The sequence below is a fragment of the Desmodus rotundus genome, chromosome 10, assembly GCF_022682495.2.
Source record: "Desmodus rotundus isolate HL8 chromosome 10, HLdesRot8A.1, whole genome shotgun sequence".
NCBI classification, from domain to species: Eukaryota; Metazoa; Chordata; class Mammalia; order Chiroptera; family Phyllostomidae; genus Desmodus; species Desmodus rotundus.
In genome coordinates this window covers 39,469,811-39,489,336 of record NC_071396.1, presented here as the reverse complement: position 1 = coordinate 39,489,336, position 19,526 = coordinate 39,469,811, and the positions used below count along the sequence as shown (strand labels likewise).

At 54.7% G+C, this 19,526-nt stretch overlaps 1 protein-coding gene across 3 annotated transcripts in view; it reads left to right on the top strand.

The window, feature by feature from the left end:
• RNF130 (ring finger protein 130) overlaps positions 1–19,526 on the top strand; it is a 106,496-nt gene that overhangs the window by 67,354 nt on the left and 19,616 nt on the right. Inside the window, exons 5-9 of one of the 3 annotated variants that reach the window (XM_053912903.1) lie at positions 1,043–1,125; positions 7,335–7,431; positions 9,332–9,536; positions 12,549–12,642; positions 18,424–18,611. In XM_053912903.1, coding sequence (XP_053768878.1) covers positions 1,043–1,125; positions 7,335–7,431; positions 9,332–9,536; positions 12,549–12,642; positions 18,424–18,439 — 495 coding nt within the window. In that variant the 3' untranslated portion in view covers positions 18,440–18,611. Of the gene's footprint in view, positions 1–1,042; positions 1,126–7,334; positions 7,432–9,331; positions 9,537–12,548; positions 12,643–18,423; positions 18,612–19,526 lie in introns of those variants that run through there. The other 2 variants (XM_053912905.1, XM_053912902.2) reach the window with 2 other exon arrangements.

The following is a 19,526-nucleotide window of genomic DNA, read 5'->3' as shown; positions in this document are numbered from 1 at the left end:
ACAGCAGCTTAAAGTGAGACCGTCAAGGTCACCTGGAGTGAAAAACTCCCCGCTCTGGAAGCACAACACCAAAACTGTCCTCCGCCCTCACCCAGCTCTGCTGCTTCCTCAGAGAGCTTGGGTCCGTTCTGATGACCTCTCCCCTCAGCTTATTGCCATGGCCTTGACCCCGCCACACCCACTTCCCCCCACCCCCACTCCGGAGGGAGGAGACGTGTCAGCACACTTCACTGCATACTCCAGGCAGCAAACAGGCAACACACCGGCGGGAGATGGGCGGAGGGGCGGCCCCGCCACAGGGGCCTCCAGCCGCCACGCTGCCTTCACCCTGCTGTGTCCCCAGGCCGGCACCACACGGCGCCTCCTTGCTGAAGCCCACACCTTCTCTCTGAGTGGCTCCGCTGGCCCTGCCAAGAGGTGGCGCAACAGACTGTCACCTGTCCTGGCTCAGGTTCCTGGAGATGCTCCGTGTGACAACAACGCAGGGACACCCCTCCCCACACTGGGGACAGAAGGGCGTGGTTACTCTGGACGACTGAACACCCAGTTGAATCTCCTGACTCTCGATAAGGTCCAGCGCCTAGTTGAGCCCAAGAGTTCTGTGGTGACCTTCCCTGGGGCCGGTGTCCCGGGAGCCCACTTCTGGGGGCTCCTGGAGAGTGCCAGGTGAACGGGTGCACAGCGACACCTATAGGCCAGAGAGGGACACAGCAGAAGTGGGGACCAGATGGGAGCCCTGTCCAGGGTCACAGGTGCTTTGAATCTTGAAAAAAAATTAGAATTCTGACTTCTAAGATGTTTCACAAACAGAATTAGTATTAATTGTTACAACCTAGTTCCAAGACAAAATTGGACTGTTTAGATATAATTTGGGTTCATACCGTTAAGCAAGTGGACACATTACATTTTTTCACAACCTTTCACTTTGTAACAACTCGTTTCCAGTCGTGGCCACAGGAAGGTTTTACCTGGGTCGTTTCTCGGCCACCGATGCACTTTGGGCCGTAATGTGTGACCCTGGTCTCTGTGCTCTGCGTTTCAGGAAACAGACCCAGACTTCGACCACTGCGCCGTCTGCATAGAGAGCTACAAGCAGAATGACGTGGTCCGGATCCTCCCCTGCAAGTACGTGGACTTTCTTTGTTTAAAAGGGAGCACGGCCAGAGGGTCTGTGCGCCTCCCTCTCGGAGTGGCCTCTGCCACTCTTCAGAGGCCCCCCCCCGCCCCACCCCTACCCCACAGGGCTTCCGGCAGGCCTGCACGCGGCCTCTGGGGGGCTACAGCGAGTGGCGGGCCATGCGGGTCTGGAGTTCTGAGAAACACGGGGCACAACCTCCAGCCACTTCCATAGTCCAAGGAGCATTAAGGTTGAAACTGTAACTATGTGACTTCAGTTTTGAAACAAGCCCCTGTTCCTCCCTCCTTGAATCAGAACTCATCCACAGGCCCTTCAAGCCCTGGCAGCAGCACGCACATGGGCAGGGCACCAGAACTTGGGCACTTGGGTGGTCCTTTTCTGGACCTGGGTTGCGCAGAGCTGGAGGGTGGCTGGGTGCTGCAGGGAAAGCACCTATCCAGACGCCTGAAATCGAAGATTCTTCCTCTTCCATCTCCCTGAGCTCACGACACATCCCCACCACTGCCACCTCTCCTCACGCCGGACGCACACGAGTGAGACAAGCAGCAGCCACTGTCTCCGGGAGCGAGCCTACCGCACAGGCGGCAGACTCGAGGCCCGAGGGCTGGGCCGGCCCTCCACCTTGTTCTATCTGGCCAGCACCTCGGTTCCGCCCGGGGCAGCGCTGAGCTCCTTGCCCCTAGTGAAGGAGCAGTTACATGTACACAGTCCTAAAATTACATTCGGCCCTTTGAAGGCGACCGCGAGGCTGACATGGCCCCCGGTGACAATGAGTCTGACACCCCTGGCCTACTGGTATGATTTTATTACAAAATAATCTGGTTTCAGCCTAGGAAAATCTGCGTTTTAAAAAAACCATGGAACCTAAGAATAACTAGTTTACACATAAAGGTAAATCTGTGCGGCTAAATGTGAGCCGTCCCATAGAAAGTTAAATGAGGCAGTTACCGGTTCCTGCCCGTGGCCCCTCACAGTCCGAAGCAGGAGGCAAAGGGAGATGCACCTGCTGGTTGGGAAGAGGTCGGCGCGCACGTCAGAAAGTGTGGCCAGCTCTCACCTGCTTTTTAAACATCTGTTTTTACCTGCACAGACGGTTTTGACGCCAGCATGACCAGGGAGAAGCCAAGTCTTTCCACATACTCTGTCTTCCTGCTTCAGCCCAGAGTTCCAGAGCCGCCTGGGGCCTAGGAGAGGCCGCCGGAGCCGCTCGAGGTCACTGCTGACCTGAGTGTCTTCCTCAGGGGCCTCAGCTGGGACTGTGATATGTCAGGACCTTGCTCCCCATTTTCTCCACCCCTGAGCATCGGCTCCTCCAGAGTCCCATTTTCGGTTCTTTTTCCTTAACTCAGTCCCGTGCTCTCAACCCCGCCTGTGCGCCAGACTCGGTGCCGAGCGTTCGGAAGCACGGCCCTGGTGGCGTGGGGCATGTGTGTACAGTTGAGTCCTGGGAGGTTCCGGTGCGCAAGGCCACACCCTCCCTGGGGATCCAGAGCCCGGTGGTCTCAGTTGTTCCTACGGCCACCTCCCTCCCAAGGAGGCGTCTCAGCCTGTTTGTAGTCCACTTCTGAGTATGAGAATGAGAATTTCGGCAAACCTAACAGCATTTCTCTGCACCCGTAGTTCTGGCTCCGCTCACTCCTGCCCTGCCCGGGTGTCCACGTTCCGTGTTTGGTTTGGAGCAGGTGGATGTTGCTACATTTATGTCCTAAGCCTCCATAAGTTGTAGCTCTCTCTAAACCATACCGCACCCCCTGCTCAGCAAAACATGTCACCTCATCGAAACGGCGACAGCAGCGTGGCCCTGGGTGGAGTAAAAACTGACTCTGTGTGGAGCAGCGTTCTGTGGGACCCACGCTGGTCACTTTCGACCGGAATGGGGTCCCAGCCTTGGCACCATTGGCATTTGGGACCAGATCATACTCCATGGGCTGGGCTGGGCGTTTGTGCACGGCAGGACACTTAGCAGGGGCCCTGGCTCCAGCCGATAGATGCCAGTGTCGTCCCCTACCCCACAGCTGGACTAGCCCCAGGTGTCTGCAGGAGATAGCCGCCAGCCACCTAGAGCACAGCCCCCCACACGCGCGTCTCTGCTCCAGGTCTTCCCCAGTCCTTGCTGCCACGGGTTCCTCTCTTGCCCTGTGCTACGGCTTCCAGTTCCCTCGGCCTGGACACTCTGCCCTTGCTCTTGGGTGTGCAGGTGTCTAACACCGAGGAGACAAGTGACTCTGCTGCTTCTGCCTTTTGCTCGAGCTGCCCGGCCCCTCCAGCACCTCTGGCCCCTCCAGCCCCGGGCGCCGCGGAGCCCTTCTCTCGCCCCGGCTGGCTCTGCTGGGCCTCACAGCAGTGCGTCGGGGTGTACTCGTCTTCCTTAAACCCCTTCTTCCTCACCCCTTGCTTCCTGTCTGCCTGCACCTGCCCTCTCCACCTCAGAGAGAAAACTGGCTGTCAGTCAGCTAAAACTGCTTCCTGAGCCCTCACTGCCTGCCCGGCCTGCCCTGCCAGGCCTCCGCGGGCGGCCCTCCATCCTGGGCCTGCTCCCGCTCCGCCAGCTGCTCCCTCCAGTTCTGCTCCCTCACCAGTTCCCTGGCTCCGAGACCCGGCTCCAGGCACCACCCTGCAGCTCCTCCCTGCACAGCCAGCCTGGGGAAGGGGCTGCGATCACTGTCCTGCTTCTCCTGCGTGGGCAGAAGGAAGGCCTAGGGGCTTGTGCCAGTCATCAGTCTGTCCTGGTTTCAGCGAGCCTGCCTGGAGCCTGCACTGACCTTGCTGGCCTTTGGCGCACGAGCTTCCCCATTGGCATGGCGCGGACAGACGGCGCTGGTGTTGGTTGGGGCCCCGACCTGTGTCACTTGGTTCCAGGTGACCTTCCTTTGGGTGTTGGCCACCATGTCTTCGAGACGGAAAAGCTGTGACCTCATTTAGGCCTCGTTTAGTGAAAGATCAGTCAGCCACGTTTTCAGTGGATAAAAATACTCTTCCTAATAAGCAACGTGCCGCGCCGTGGACAACACATCCAAGATGCCACATTAGGAGCTAAAACAGGTCAGTCACCTGGCTGTGGCTGGCCCATCACCATGCTGCCCCCACCTCGAGGGCCTCAGCCAGCGTCTGCTGCCAGTCCAGCCGGGGAGAGTGCTTGTCTCTGACCTTGAATATTCTCGGATCCTTGTATGTTTGCTGGGTTCTCGCACAGCACCAAGAGGCTGCAGAGCTGTGAAAGCAACTCGCCTTCACTGTAGACTCCGTCCCCCACCCCTCAGCGCTCGCCACAGTGTGATGGGGGGGGGCGAGTGGGGAGGCATGGAGCCCTACTATGACTGGTCCCGTTCTTCCCGCGTGCCGTGCATGGCACACTCTGTATCCCGAAGTGTTCCTCTCAGGAATAAAGGACTTTGTTGAAGCTCTGCCCTGCTTGTGCTTTTCACGTTTCACTGTCCTGGACGCGGCCCTGCTTTTCACCCCAGCCCACCGTTCTGCCTATACGCCCAGGGCCCTCGTCTGCTTCTGTGTGCACTTGTATCGCTTTATTATTTGTGTCGAGTCTTTTGCCGCAGTGGGCAGGGGGTTCTCTGCAAGGTCCAACTGGCCCAGGTGCTGCCCTCAGTGGGGGCACCTGAAGCCAGCGATAGGTCACTCTGGTGCTGGCGCAGCCACCTGTGCCTTTTATTGGACGTGCGAGGCACTCCCGGTACTCCGCCTGAATGTGTGCGTGACAACGCCATTCACGCACGTCCTCGGCGCTGTTTGGAGTGTCCCGCGTGTGCAGTTTTCACTGGCTGCTGCCGCCTCCCCTCGCCCCAGCTCTCAGCAGAAGCAGCTGGGAGTCGGAAATGGTGCCTGTCCAGGGCAGACGGTGTAGGGGCTTTGCCTGGGGGAAGGCAGAGGCCTAGCTGAGCTCACAGAGCTCGGTGGGGAGCCAGAAGCGAGAGGGCGGAGAGAATGGCTGACAGAGAAAAGAAGAGACAAGAGCAGGGCAGCTAGTCCCCAAGATCCCATCAGCCAGCAACCCGAAGAGGGATGTGCCACGGGCATCAGACTGCCGACCTGGGGGGGGGGGGGGGGCTCGCTGGCCAGGCTAGGGATTGGGGCTAGGAAGGCCGTGGGTGGACAGTCAAAAGGAATGGTGTGGGCTTTTTAAGAAAATGCTTTCGGATTTTGAGTTGTCTAAGGAAGGGGGCTGTCTGGGATGGTCCCTGAGAACCAGTTAGTCTTTGTGCCTGTCACTGGGTGCCCATAGCAGGGGGCTGAGCACTTCCTGTTAAGTCTGCAAACCTCCCAGGAAATACCCCAGTAGAAGAAAAAGCCTGTAACTGAGGTTTAAAGGAAGAGATGAGCAAGGAACGCTCGACTCTGGCAGCTTTAGAAATTAAATATGGGGGTGTGCTGTTTCCTTCTTCCTGAATAACCAGAAACAGGCCAGAGAGGCTGGTGAGAGGGGGCGGGGCTGGCCCCAGGCCACCGCTGCACCCCGAAGCGTGGGGCGTCCACACACCCACCTGCCTCAGGCCAGCTGCCTAGCCACCCCTCGGCCCAGTAGCCCTTCTAGGTCACACGGCCCTGTCTCTGCTGTCACCTGTCAGCCGGCCACAACCCACTATCCACCCCACATAAAACTGGCCTCGAGAGCCTTCTTGGACTCCCAGCCCCACCCGCCCTGAGCCCACCCCCAGCCTCCGTGGGCCTCCCAAACACCTATGCCAGATACGAGACAGATGCGCCCAGGTTGGGTGGTCCTGGCATTTCCGTCAGACCTGAAGGGGCCTACGTCCCTGAGAGAGTTGAAAGCCTAGTTCTGGCTTCGTTGGACGGGAGCGGTAGGGGTAGCTGAGCTCTGGGCACCGCCCAGTGGCCCCCTGCGGCATGGAGCCTCCACCGGGGTCATGAGTGGGAGAGCGGACCTGCAGTGCGTCCCGGAGGCGTGTTCTGTGGGTCTCAGCTGCTGCTTGGGGACCTCTGCCTCTTCAGTAAAAACCTTCAGGTTCAAATCAAAGCCTTCAGGGTGGTTGGGTTCTGGTTCAGTGCAGGCTGCAGACCAGACGGATGAATTCAGTCTCCAGGGTCTTCGTTTGGACCCCGACGACACAGGTGCAGGGCACCAAGTGGGCAATGGGGGGAGGGGGTGTTGTTCAGGCTGAAGTGGTCAGCACAGTTTCTTCCAAATCCCAATGGAACAGTTTCTACACATCTTACTTTTTAAAATCAAAACTGCATTTTTGAACAGCTGTATTTAACTTTGTAAACTACGTATAAATTACAGTTTTAAAGACATACCATGGTTCAACATGGCATCTTTCTCAAAATTTCTTCCATCTGATTCCAAGACACGATTCTGGTTGCTGCTGAGGCCCCTGGTGTGGGCCAGGACCCCAGCCCCTCAGCTGCAGAGGGACTGGAGCCGACCATGCATACTGCCGTCCCCCCAGCAGAGGGCGTGCTCCTGCTCCAGGGTGGGAGCCCTCCGTGGCTGACTCGTTCACTCTCCTGAGAGAATCACCTCCTCTCCCTCCCTTTACCATTTCAGCCAAAAATGGCTGACGTACAATTCATCCTTAAAAATAGTCCCAACTTCCCTGTAACTTACAGACGCTTAGCATAGGTTGCTTACTGGTTTTTTGTTTTGTTTCCTTTTTTTAATCCTCACCCGAGGACATCTTTTCATTGCTTTTAGGAGGAGAGGAAGGGAGAGAGAGAAACTTCAATGCGAGAGATTATTCAGGTCTGGACCGGGATCGAACCTGCAACCCTGTGGTTACGGGATGACTCTCCAGCCCACCAAGCCACACCCACCAGGGTGCTGATAGGTCTTTTGAAGTGATGTTTTAAATGACATTTAGAGTTCCATGAAACCAATAATTACACAGAGAACTCTTCATTTTACTCTGGTTTAATATGTTTTTGAAATTCTACTTTCCTTCTTTAGCCATTAGAGAAACCACAACTGATTTCTAAGGTGTAATTCATTGTCTTCATTCTTAACAAATTTCCTCAGTTTTCTCACATCGTTTTTGGAATTTGGTGGCATAAAAAGCCCCAGCAGCCGAACGCTACTTCTCCCTTCTCCTGGCGCAGCCTCGTGGCTGCAGGAGCCCAGCTTCAGCAGGTTCTCTGTCGGCTCTTGGTTGACACGGTTGCGTGGTGTTTCGACCTCACCACTGTCCGGCATGCCGTTTCTGACACAGCTGTCCGTTTTCCACAGGCACGTGTTCCACAAATCCTGCGTGGACCCCTGGCTCAGCGAACACTGCACCTGCCCCATGTGCAAACTCAACATCCTGAAGGCCCTGGGAATTGTGGTACGTTGCCCGTTTTGTTCCTGCTCTTTGCGTGGCGTCTTTTCTAAGTGTGACGTGGCAGCCCAGGTGGACGGTCACGGCTCGGGGAAAGCAGTGCTTTCTTTGCCACGTGGCCTGGCTAGTCCAGCCCACCTCAGGGAGCTCCTGGGGAGAGGGGGGCTGTGCCGGCCACCAGCGGGGCCTGTGGGCGGTGGATGGGTGCTGGAGAGCCGAGGTGGAGACGGGGCATGATTCTCCTGCATTCCAATACCTTTAAACACAAGGGGTAGAACATGGTCCTTGGGCTCCTGCCTCCCGCATAACATAAAACGTGTCACTGCTTACGTTTCTTCCTCTCAAGTCTGCCTTCGCCCTCCTGGATGTGGGGCAGTGATGATCAGTGAGGGTGGGCGGTGCCAGCCCTGGGCAGACGTGGGCCCTGGTGTCGGTCGGGCTTGGGGAGCCGTGGCCCAGCGCGTCAGTGCCAAGCAAGTGAGGACCTCGAACGCTGCCTGCTATTACAGTTCCCTCCTTAAGAGAAGTATATATCTGGGATTTTTGCTTTCTGTACAAAACGACAACTTTCTGGTCTCAAAAACAGTGAGTGAATAATCTCATTATGGAGCAGGAAGTTCAGTTTGACCAAAAGATGAGTTCCTCACTTTAGGTCCCAGGCCCTGAAGTGGCCCCCGCCCCGTTCACCCTCCGTCTCCGGGGGCCACGCCGCTGGCACAGCAGTGCCACAGGGTCTCTGCACCCCAGCCCCGCGGTGCCGCACAGCCCAGCCACGTCCCGGCCTCGGCTAAATGCCACGAGCCTGACTGCCAGTAACACAATAAAAATGTCTCCAGACGTTGCCAAGTGTCCCTTGGGGGGAAAAGTCACCCCATTGGAGGGGTTCACACAGAGCTGCTGCCTCCATGTCTGGCCTGTGATAGATGCTCGGAGAGACTGACTTGGCCTCTTTGGTTGCCTCCAGCCTTCCTGGTGGGTGTGTTTTTCATATCCTGTTTTTGGGGCTTTGATACTTTCTCCTTCCACTGTTAGTGAAAGTCCTTCCAGAACTCATTCTGAGCGACCATGGTTCCTCACACAGAAAAGAGTCAGCCTGACTAAGGGGCATCGTCACGCGCTCCTGGCACCCCACCGCTGTGGGTTTCACCGGCCCTCGGGCCGCCCCAGGGCCCAGTGCTGTCGCTTGCGGAGCCGTTTGTGTGGCTTTGGCCGGCCGTCACCTCTCTGTGTGTGAGCCTCTCCCAGCCCCCGGTCCCAGTTCTGCTTCTAGTGTGCTGTCTGCTGCGGGCTAGCAGTGCGGGTTTCCAGGGAAACCGGACAGTCAGCTTGCGGTCTGCAGACTCTCTGTCCGCTTGCCAGGGGTCCACCTTGGCCCAGGGAACTCTGTGCCTCTCCCTCAGCGTCAGATGCTTAGGCCTTGGAACAGCTTTCTTGCACTTCAGAAGCCAGTCCAGCATTATCGGCTCTTGCCTTGGAATCTGACAAGTGTTTAAAGGGGAGGATCTTCAAACACTGGCAGCCAGAGAAGTGGGGCGACACAGAGAGGCGAATGGGCCGGTGGGGCGCTGCGTGTCGCCACCGTCCTGGAGCGTCGAGCCAGAGTTCCACACTGGACTTGGTCAGCTTCACCCTGATGCCCCGCCCTGCCAGGGGCCTTGTCCCCCAGGCCGCCATTGCTTTAGAGAGGTGGGGTGTCCCGTTCCCCATTACCATCGATTTTGGTTTTCCTTTGTAGGAAATTGCCTGTTTTTTTAAAGAAACACTCTGGGGTGAGAGTGGAGAGGGTGAAGGGAGAAAGAAATGGTTGGGAGTCGCACCGGAAAGAACTCGATGAGTCTTTTTAACACCGTGTCAATCTCTAGAAACGTCGTTCTCACCACTGCTTTCCCCGGGGCCCACTTTGCAGCCCAGCGTGCCGTGCACGGAGAGCGCCGCCTTCGACATGGAGCGGCTCACCCGTGCCCAGGCGGCCCACCGGCGGCCGGCCCTCGGCGACCTCGCCAGCGACGCCTCCCTGGGCCTCGAGCCCCTTAGAACTTCGGGGACCTCGCCTCTTCCTCAGGATGGGGAGCTCACGCCCAGGACGGGAGAGATCAACATCGCTGTAACAAGTAAGCGGGCCTGTGCCCGGCGAGCAGCCAGCGTGCTGCAGGGTGCGCCGCGGCAGGTGGGGACAGTTCCGGGGAAGAGTTGAGGCAGTGACTGAGTCTGCACCCAAGAAAGCGATGGGTCCTTTTGTTAGAGCAGCCGTGGGGGACAGCAAGGCAGCTCCCGAGTAAGGAGCTTGTGTGTTTGTGTGAAGTGAATGGGAGTGGCTTGTCCAGAGGTCTGTCTCGGGTGCTGTCTGTAAACACGTTTTGAAATGAGTATAATGCAAACAGGCATTTGGGGGGGTCCCGCTGGGCCGGGAAGAAGGGTCGCAGCCCCTGGGGGGGTGGGGGGCTGGCTGTGAGCACCAGTGCCCACCGCCTCCTGGGCTGCAGGCAGCCCCGTCAGCCTAAGAATTGACCACGTTAGGAAGAGCGGAGGGGGCCGGGGTCTGCCCACGTCATTTCACTCTGTCCATGAAGGTTGGTGTGGGCACTGACCTCGGTGGCGCAGTGGTACACCAGGGGAGAGACGCCAAGGGGAAGTCTGCCCTCAAGCCCGTGGGCCGGCGGTGACTGTCTCCATTGCCGAGCCACTGGCGGGGAGAGGAGCACCAGGATTTTGGTGGCCAGGCCCGCGTGCATGCGAGTGGCTGCCAGGCGTGCGTGGGGCCATGTGCACTGTCTCCCGTGACCAGCCGCTGTCTGCCTCAGCTCCACTCTGTCCTCGCTCCTCCCATCTAACAGCTCCGCACGCACCTCACTGCACTCTGCGCTGCCTCCCTCAGCGTGCGCTGTTGCTTGCCTCCAGCTTCAAGCCCTAACCCTCCCGAGACTCCGCCTAACTCAGAGTCAGACCGTGGGGCAGCTGTGCAGACAGGCTCGTCTCTCTCTGGTGCGCCTCGTGTGGCCTGCTCAGGGAGTGTGCGCAGGCTTCTCACCGAGCACGGGCCGCTCGGAGATGGCGCCCCCGGTTTCAGTCTGCCGTTGGTCTGAGCTCGAGGAGACTCCACTCCACTCTGAAATCAGCAAAACTGGGCTTCCTCGTGGTTTCTGACCATCACCCAGTAGTTCGTTTTCACGGCATTTCATACTGTCCTGCTTTGGCGTTCGGATTTTTTAGTCGATGTGGTAGGGATAAAGATGAAGGAGGTTTGTTTATTAACAAGTTCCATAGGCCCTTCATTGATCAACATTTATTGAGCACCTACTACAACATTAAATGCTGATACCAGTATATTTTATGTGCAAATGTCCTTTTAAAATCTTCTATTTTGATGATAAAAAGAATCACTGCATTTATCAAACCCTGTCCCTGTTGGCAGAATTTGTGCATGGTGATGAGTAGGGCCGTGTGGCTGAGCTACACCCGCACCCGCTGCGCACTGGCCCGTGCTGTACACGCCTGCACGGCAGGGACGAGGTGCCGAGGCCGCACCACGCGGACCGCCAGAGGGTCAGTAGGGTCGCCGTGGTGTTTACTGCCTCTGATGACTAGATTTTTATCACTGAAATCCCACGCGTGCACGGGTGGTACATTCAGAATTCAGACAGACGCTCAGACGTAATTGAAGTCCTGAAAGTGAGTCTGCTTATCACGCACAAAAGTCTCTAAGGAAAAACGGTTAAGGACGCTGTGGTAGGCTGCTTGGTACTGATGGCCAGTCCGCTCCTAGCTTATTTTAAATGCCAGTATACACTTTTCCTAACTTCGCACGTACGCCGGTGAGGTGGTGGATTTTGTATAGGCTCTTGAATGTTCGTTTCGACTTAAAGAGAAACCTTGTAAATTCACTCCACGAATGAGAAGTTTGTAATCTAAGGAACAGTGGCTGCACTGTTATTTAAAAAGAACAACTTTGCTCAGTCTCTTAATAAAACAAACCAAGGTGGACGGAGAATTAAAGATCACCACCTTTAAAACCCAGTGAAAGTAGAATCACCTTTTTCTAGAAAAACTCCTAGGCACACACCATTCTGCATAGTTGTGGGACCCGTGGGAACCGGAGTGAGAAACACCCCGGCACACGCAGCTGCTGCCCGGAAACAGCCGCACCGCCAGCACCGCCCTCCCCTCTCTGCCTTGCTGCAGGCTCGCGGGGTTTCTCTGTGGAACGCTTTGTGAAGCCAGCCCTACTCAGTGTGTGCTCCCAGAAACGCTTAAGAGTCCAGACTTCTGGGCTGGCAAACTGGTTCTTAGATTATTTGCAAGATTCTCAGTAAATATTTTTAGACTATTACACTACAGACTTTGAAAAGTTAAGAGAAAAAGTATGAACTGACTTCCTGGGCCTAGAGCAAAACTAGGTAAAAATCCTTAGGGTTCTGTGTGCCAGAGGTTTTCAGCTCTTTGCTGGGCAGGAGTCTTGTGAACCACCCACCCTTCCTGCCAGGGCTCCACGGGGCCAGAACGCCCAGCGCCGCTTCCAGCCGTGCGCGTGGGAAGGGAAGTCCTTTTCAGGAGATGCCGATGCCATGTAACGTTTAAATAAAGGCCGTAAGGGACCCGTGCACGAGAGAAAAGGATGTAGGCACGAGCGCTGTGGAGGCCAGCCTGCGGCCTGCCCCCAGCACCTTCGGGAACCACTGCTCCATACTTCTAAGCCACTGTCTAAGACTGAATGACGTGCGCAGAAGTGACAGAATGAGGAAGGGAAGGTTGTGTGTACGGCTAGTCTGCTCTGCTGTCACTTCAGTTACCAAGTGAAAAAGAAATTGGTGCCCACGTGCGATTCTGTATACATATTTTCACTGCACGGTTTTCGGTGGCCACACGCCTCACAGACCTCAGGACGCCACCTGGAAGAGATGTCGGGGCCGCGCTCTCCTGTCTCCCTGGCAGCTTCCACCACCCCTCCCACTAACCTTCTCCAGCTAGGAGCTCTCTGGCAAACCTCCTCCTGCTTCACTGCCTTGGGCCACTCTGGGCTCCCACCTCTGCTGACGTCTGCATCGGTGCTTTTGAGGGAAATGTTGACGTCGATTTGCCTTGAGCCTTCTCCCCAGAGTGACTTCCTCCCTTTCCTTTGTCAACAGAAGAGTGGTTTATTATTGCCAGTTTTGGCCTCCTCAGTGCTCTCACACTCTGCTACATGATCATCAGAGCCACAGCTAGCTTGAGTGCTAACGAGTAAGTAACACGTTGTGTTTCGGATTGCATGTGCGAGGTGATCCCACGAAAATGCGTAGAGTACCTTTTGTAAAGATGGTGCGCACTGGCTTTCACCCGTCTCATACTGATTCTGATGGGAGCGTGCCCAGCAAAATAATTTATTTCGCGAACAGTAACTCAGATTGGGAGCCCACCTCGCTCAGCAGCAGTAGTTCACCCGAGAAAGGATCCAAGGGCTTCCACTAGCCACACCTGAGGGGGAATCACCAGTGCCGTGCAGATGCCAAGGGGAGTGGCACAGTCGTGGGAGAAAGCACGTCCCTGCCCTGACCACTGCGGGAACAGCCCCTGTACTCTGTGCCCGCCGGACTTCACCTGGAGTCTAGTGTCCTGAGCAATTGCCGGACCCCTGGCCGAAGGTCAAGGAACAGTGACCTGCAAGAAAGAAGCAATTGGGAAGACTGCCGGGGGGCGGGGGTGAAGAAAATAGGGCAGAATGAGGACCAAAGGGTAGGTTACAGGAAGGCAGACCTCACCTCGGTGAAAGGAAGAACCTCCGCCAGTGAGGTGGTCTGCTGTGGGGAGTGGGGGGCGCCCAGGACCAGGAAGCTGGGTGCCACCCGTCAGGGCTGGTGTCTGTGACAGGCTTCCCAGAGATGGCACGTCGGGCTAGGTGACTATTAAAGTCCATTTGGATCCACTGATTTTCCAAGATTAGCTTCCCACAGGGATGCTTTTGGTTTTGTTTGTTTTGTTTTAAATTCGGGGCATTCACGTTAGGATGTTACTCAGTCCTTTACCAGCACTCAGGCAAACTAACCCAAGACAGAAGCACCCCTGGACAGTTCCCGGACTTGAACATGAATGGTGCAGGTGGAGTTCACGTACTGTCCGTATTCAGTTACGTCTGCTGTTTTAATCAGTTAACACTAGTCAACCAAGCTCCTGTCATTGATTTAATTCAGTGCTCATTGTTCAGCCGTAGAAAGTATGGGCAAGTAACTTCCACTTCAGGGGCGTGGTTTTACTGCCTCCCACCCCATTTGTTGACTAGATGCTTGTAGGAAGTCCCCCGGGGATCCTCAACCAGTGACGTGTTGGGAGGGCCACATGGTCCAGTGGCATTCTTCAGCCTTCGGATGAGTCATCTCGGCCTCATCCCGCTGGTCGCCAGCTGGCTGCTTCTGTTGGGCACACCTGGTGCGGTTTTACCCCGACATAGCACGGGGTCGCCCGCTCGGATTCTGGGGGCAGGCGTAGACTCCCTGCTTCTCCGTTTATCGGAAGCTTGTTTTAGTCATCCACGGAGTAGGGATAATGGCAGGAGTGCACCACAGGGTCGAGAGAATCAGCACGTGAAGTGCTTGGTACAGTGCCCGCTACATAACAAGTGCTCAATAAATGTTAGCCAGTCAGCTCTGCCACGCTGCTTTAAGTTCTGTGAGGGACATAGCCATCGGCCTTTATCACTTGTCACGTGAGCTCACCTTCCTTCGAGAAACAGGATACAGGGTCACAGGAGCTCTGTGGGAGCCTGTGGCTCAGACCACAGTTGGGAGGGAAACACTTAGTTCATCTGCAGCCACCGCTTTTGCTGACTCCCGTACCGACCATCCGGCTAGGTGACTTCACAAGTGACTGAAAACCAATCACAGCATCAATGGCACTGGGGTCACTTCCAGGGAACTTTTAAGTCATTTAACGGTCACCTTGCTGCCACTCAGTATCTGCAGATGCTGTCAGCTGTTTCAGAGACTGCTCACGGGCACCTGTCACCCATCAGAAGTGCGAGTGCCCGGGACACGCCATCCCGGCTCCCCATGTAGGTGCCTACGTGACTCGGAGACCAAGTCAGAGGTCTTGGATCTGTGCCTTCGCCCAGCCTGTCTCCCGTCAGCCTCGGGGCCGCGGTCACTCATCTGAGTCCTGCTTGTGTGCCCCTGGTCAAGCCCCCCGGAAGATGATGTTCGTGCCCCCACTTAATGAGAGAGTGTGCGAGAGTGTGTACACATGCGCGTGCATGAGAGGCGCTCACCGGGATGTCGGTGGGGATTATCTTAATTCGGTAGGCCTGCGGGTTCTTCTCTTTTATCATGCTTTTACGTGCTGGTTTTTCTAACAGCATGAATTAGTTAATTTTTTAAAAGCCGTTTTTAATTATAGGCGATAATAGTCACTCAATGTCTCCCCGAAATGTTATGAAAAGTTTTAATTCCAGAGAAAAGTTTATTTCAGCAAATAAATTTATAAGCATTCTCATTAATGAATTTTTTGAAATCCATTTTAGTTCTGTTTTTGCCTTTACCAAAACCTTACCAAAATGAGATTGCCTTTTCAACTTAATAGTTCTCTTTTAATTTTCTGGGGAACCTCATTTCACTTGTAAGAGTCTTCTATTACAGTTTACTTTGCTGACAGTATCGCACTGAACTTGTATGTGATTTCAGCAAGACCGTGACCCAGTCTAGTCACTTGTGAGCAAGATGAAGTGTTACTGGTGCGACATCAGGGCAGGCACAGGGCACCAGCAGGTGGCCGGTGCCACCCGCACTGCGTGGACCGCTGCCCCAAGTGGGGAGAGCCCTGCCATTCACTCACCAGGCTCTGCAGGGCTACGTGGGGCTTGATGCTATTGGCCTAATCAGAAGTCAATCAAAAGTCCACATACCTGAGGCCACTCCCCTTCTACTGTGATGAAATTCTATTTAAGCGCTCAACCGGGACTAATTGTGCTTTTAATTTTTTAACACTGCAAACCTAGTGAGTTTTGAGACTTTGCAGTATAAGCAGGACAGTAGTCAAGCAAATAAGCCCATTTTTATAAATTTGCTTTTCATGCCTCTGTCTCTTAGTATCTAAGTTAAGCAAGGTTATTGAAGTTCAGTTTCCAAAGGAGGTTTTCTCCTCTACTTCAAATTATTCAAATAGACCTTGTTAAAACCTAGCACTTACAGACTTACATTGTATCAAGCTAATTTTCTCTCAGCGTAAGAAAAGTAAATATTGTCATTGTTTTTTTTTATCTGAGGAACAAGTTATAAGACCTGTGGGTGCTGCGGGAGATTTTGAGTTGAGCGGAAAGGTCACCTTGGTGCCCCTACACTTCCTACTTCAGTTCCTAGATTTGGGTTCCTGGATGTTACACCCTAAAATGTGCAAAGGACTGTAGCCTAAACATTCAAGATTGTAACAGCCGGGGCAGGAGGGAACGAAAGGGCGGGACGAGGTAACTGGAAAAAAGGTCAGATCCTGCAGCATCACCCAGAGGCGGAGCCCTGGCGCTGCCGCAGGCCCGCGGGCTCAGGCTGCCCCCAGACCACATCAGAGGAGTTGCTGTCTGTTTTCCTCTCTACTCACATTTCTGAATTGTTCTGCTCAGATGCTTTTAGAGGAGCACCAACATATCTCAGTGTAGGAGGGCCTGAAAATTAGTCATGTGATGTCTTAGGGATGCTTAGCCCAGAAAAACAGGAACCTGGGTGAGGTGACAGGTGTCTCCAGGTGTTGGAAGGACTCCCAGAGATGAGAACAGCTCCTCCCAAGAACGTCCTCCTTTCTTGGGCTGTGTTGCGCTCCACACTGCCCCGTTAACGCTCCTACCCGGGCTCACAGACGCAACTCCACTTCCTGTAAGAAAGAACTTTCTGCTGGTCAGAACTGCCCACCCTGGCTGGGGATGTTGGGAAAGCGAGTGAGCTTGCCAGGACCTGCTTATTCAGGCAGAAGCTGTTCAGAAACAGCTCCTGCGCCAGGTGGAAGTCACAGGTCCTTTCCAGTCCTGAGGGCCCCTCCTGAGTTGGTCCCAAATGGCCCCTTCTGGGTAGCAATCAGAGCCAGGGGAGAGGGGCTAGGTTCTCTGCTGCTTTTTTTTTAGAACTTTAAGTATCAAAAACAATGTTTTGGGTTTTTTTTTTAAGATTTTATTTATTTTTAGACAAAGGAGAAGGGAGAAAGAGAGGGAGAGAAACATCAATGTGTGGTTGCCTCTCACACGCCCCCTACTGGGGACCTGGCCTGCCACCCAGGCAGGTGCCCTGACTGGGGATCAAACCGACCACCCTTTGGTTCCCAGGCCGGTGCTCAGTCCACTGAGCCACACCAGCCAGGGCAAGAACTTTGAATACTTTCAACATACTACTGTTGGCTCACACTAAGCACCTGTCTTTGTTTTCCTGAGACAGCCTTTCTGGTAGCAATGCCAGCAAAGATTTGAACTTGCCTCCATTTGTTAATAAACCCGCTTCTTTCTCTGAGTAGTTACTTCTCCTTTTAGCCACCGTGAGTCTGGGATACATACAGAGGAGTAAGCCGAGGCCCAGACGGGCCGAGTAACCCCAAGAAATGCCATGGGTAGCGGAGCACGGCGTGGAGGCCCAGGGCTTCTGGGCTGGGCCCTCACTTCCCCAGGGAGCCGTGGAAGGGCTCACGGCAATGCAGTTGAAGGGACAGGTGTGATTTTCTGAAGTATGATGACGGGGGGATTAAAGGCGGTAGTCATTTTTTATTTTTCAGAAGTACCTTTAACGTTTTGGCTGCATTCGTTTATAATTTCTTAGAAAGACAGCAAAAGAAAGGAAGTTTAAGATTTTTGATTCAGCCATGAAAAGTCCTTGTGTCTGATACCCAGCATTTGTGAGGAAGTACTGTCAAACAGCGCAGCCCCTTACGTGGGACTAGAGAGCATAAGGAAGCCCAGAGCTCTCCGGGAAGTGGCTGGGAGCGGCCTCTGTGTCCTTCAGACCCCAGTGCGCCCCAGCTGGTGGGCACCGGCACAGCCAGAGCTGCCTGTAGAACAGGAGACAGTCTCTCAGTGCCACACAAACGGGCCGCTGGCCACTTCTTCCTGAAAAAGACTTCCTGGAGGGAGTGCCTTAGAACCAGGACCGGCAGGATTAGGGCACAGAGTGAGGAAAAAGTGGAGCAGGCTCAGGGAGTCGTTTGTGTGACGTGAACACTGCAGGTGGCAGTGGCGGTGACGGGCAGGCTCTAGAATTTAGACTTTATTCTGTTAAACGGTGAGTCCCGCGGAAGGCACTTCCCGGAGGCTGAGCAGCTGCGTTGGGTGGCGGACTGGAGGCCGGGGGGGATGAGCGTAGTGAAAACGCAGAGAGGGAGTCAGGGTGACGAGGACGGAGATGAAATCAAGAAACGCTGGAGAATTGTGTGCGGGGAAAGACACTAGTTTGAGTCACGGATCTGGAACTCAGCACAGAGCAGAGAGCGGAGCTGAAGGCGTGATTGGGAGCTGGGGAGAGGAAGCTGGCTGCACAGAGAGCGGGCAGCGGGAGCCACGGTCATCTGATGGCCTTGCAGGGGTCCAGCTGGCGAAAGACTTGAGGTGCCTTCAGACACCTGATTTGGGAGTGCACACACGTGATCGGGGGCTCCCATAAGAGAGCCAGACATCCGTGGGAGACTGCACTTTTCAAATCTTATTTCAAAATGAAAATGCTGTTCTTGTGTGAGGAGAAGGGGGAGCACGTTCAAGGACAACAGCCCAGGTCTCAGGACACTCCGCGCTTAGAGCGCATGTTCGATTGTGTGATTCTCCTGTTTCTAAACACGAAGCCACTGGCCGGGAGTCCTAGCGCCTTTCTGGGCTGACAGCACCCCTCCACCACAGACCCGAAGCTGCTGAGTTCAGGAAAGCCTGAGGTCTTTCTGGCTCTGCTCAGGGGGGTTGGGAAACAGCTGGGGACAGCGCAGGCCCCCTTCAGTCAGGCCCCCTGTCTCTGCTGTTTCAAAACTCGGACAACTACCCTTGAAGTCTTGACCTGTCTCTTTCCTTTTATCCCATAGGGTAGAATGGTTTTAAAGAAGACACAGACTGCTTTCTGACTGGTTGCCTCGAAGGAAAAAAGAACCTATTTTTGTGCAGCATTTACCAATCATGCCACACAAGCATTTATTTTTAGTACATTTTATTTTTTCATAAAATTGCTAATGCCAAAGCTTTGTATTAAAATAAATAAATAATGAAATGAAAAGGCTGTGCCGTTGAGTGTTATTCAGCCCCTTGGGTTGGAGGCCAATCGGGGGGTCGCGTGCCCAGGCTTCTGCCGCACAGACAGCGTGCTCGTGCCCCCGTCTCTGTTGGCGTCCTCGCAGTTGCCTCCTACCATCCCCAGCCAGACCCACGCCTGGGCTCATCCTGTGTGGTAGGCCCCTCGGGCTCAAGGTCACCGCTCGCTCTCCGATGACGTCTTGTTCCTTCGTGGTTGACAGGTGTTCTGCAGCCACAACGCCGCTGTGCAGCAGCAGCAGTGACAGGACATTGTGTCGCTTGCCACTCTGCCCCCGGACCTAGCAGAGTGCTTTGCACATAGTACGTGCTCAATAAATACTTGTGGGATGAAGGGTTGAGTGTAAGAAAAAATTTCCCAAATACACAACGATTAGTAAGAAACTGTATCTGTCTGACTTTTGAAAACCTAGTTTGTACAGCATTCTTTTAAAAACAGCAAATTTTAAAAAGTTGGATGGAAGCCATATTTTACACGTATAAAGGAAATACGTTTGCTTTATTGATGGGGAAAATGTCGAGATGTTTTGTCACAGCGAATCCTGTGCTTGAAGGACCATCTGTACGTGTAACGTTTTGGCTGGCGGATCCTCGGCCTCCCTGAGGATGAGGACACAGCCTGCCGGTGCGGGTTCCTTCGGCAGTCACACTCGCCTCGGTGGGGGGAGTGGGTTTTTTCCTTTGTATTTTGTTGACACGCCATAAAATGTACCAGTTTGAAGGACAGGCCGTTTCCGGGGGGTTAGTGTGTTCACGAGGTTGTGCAACCGTCACAACTCCAACCCCGGAGCATTTCCACCACCCCAATGAAGTCCCTACCCACTAACAGCACCCCCGCTCCCATCCTCCTGCCGCCCAGGGGCCACTCACGCACCTGGTC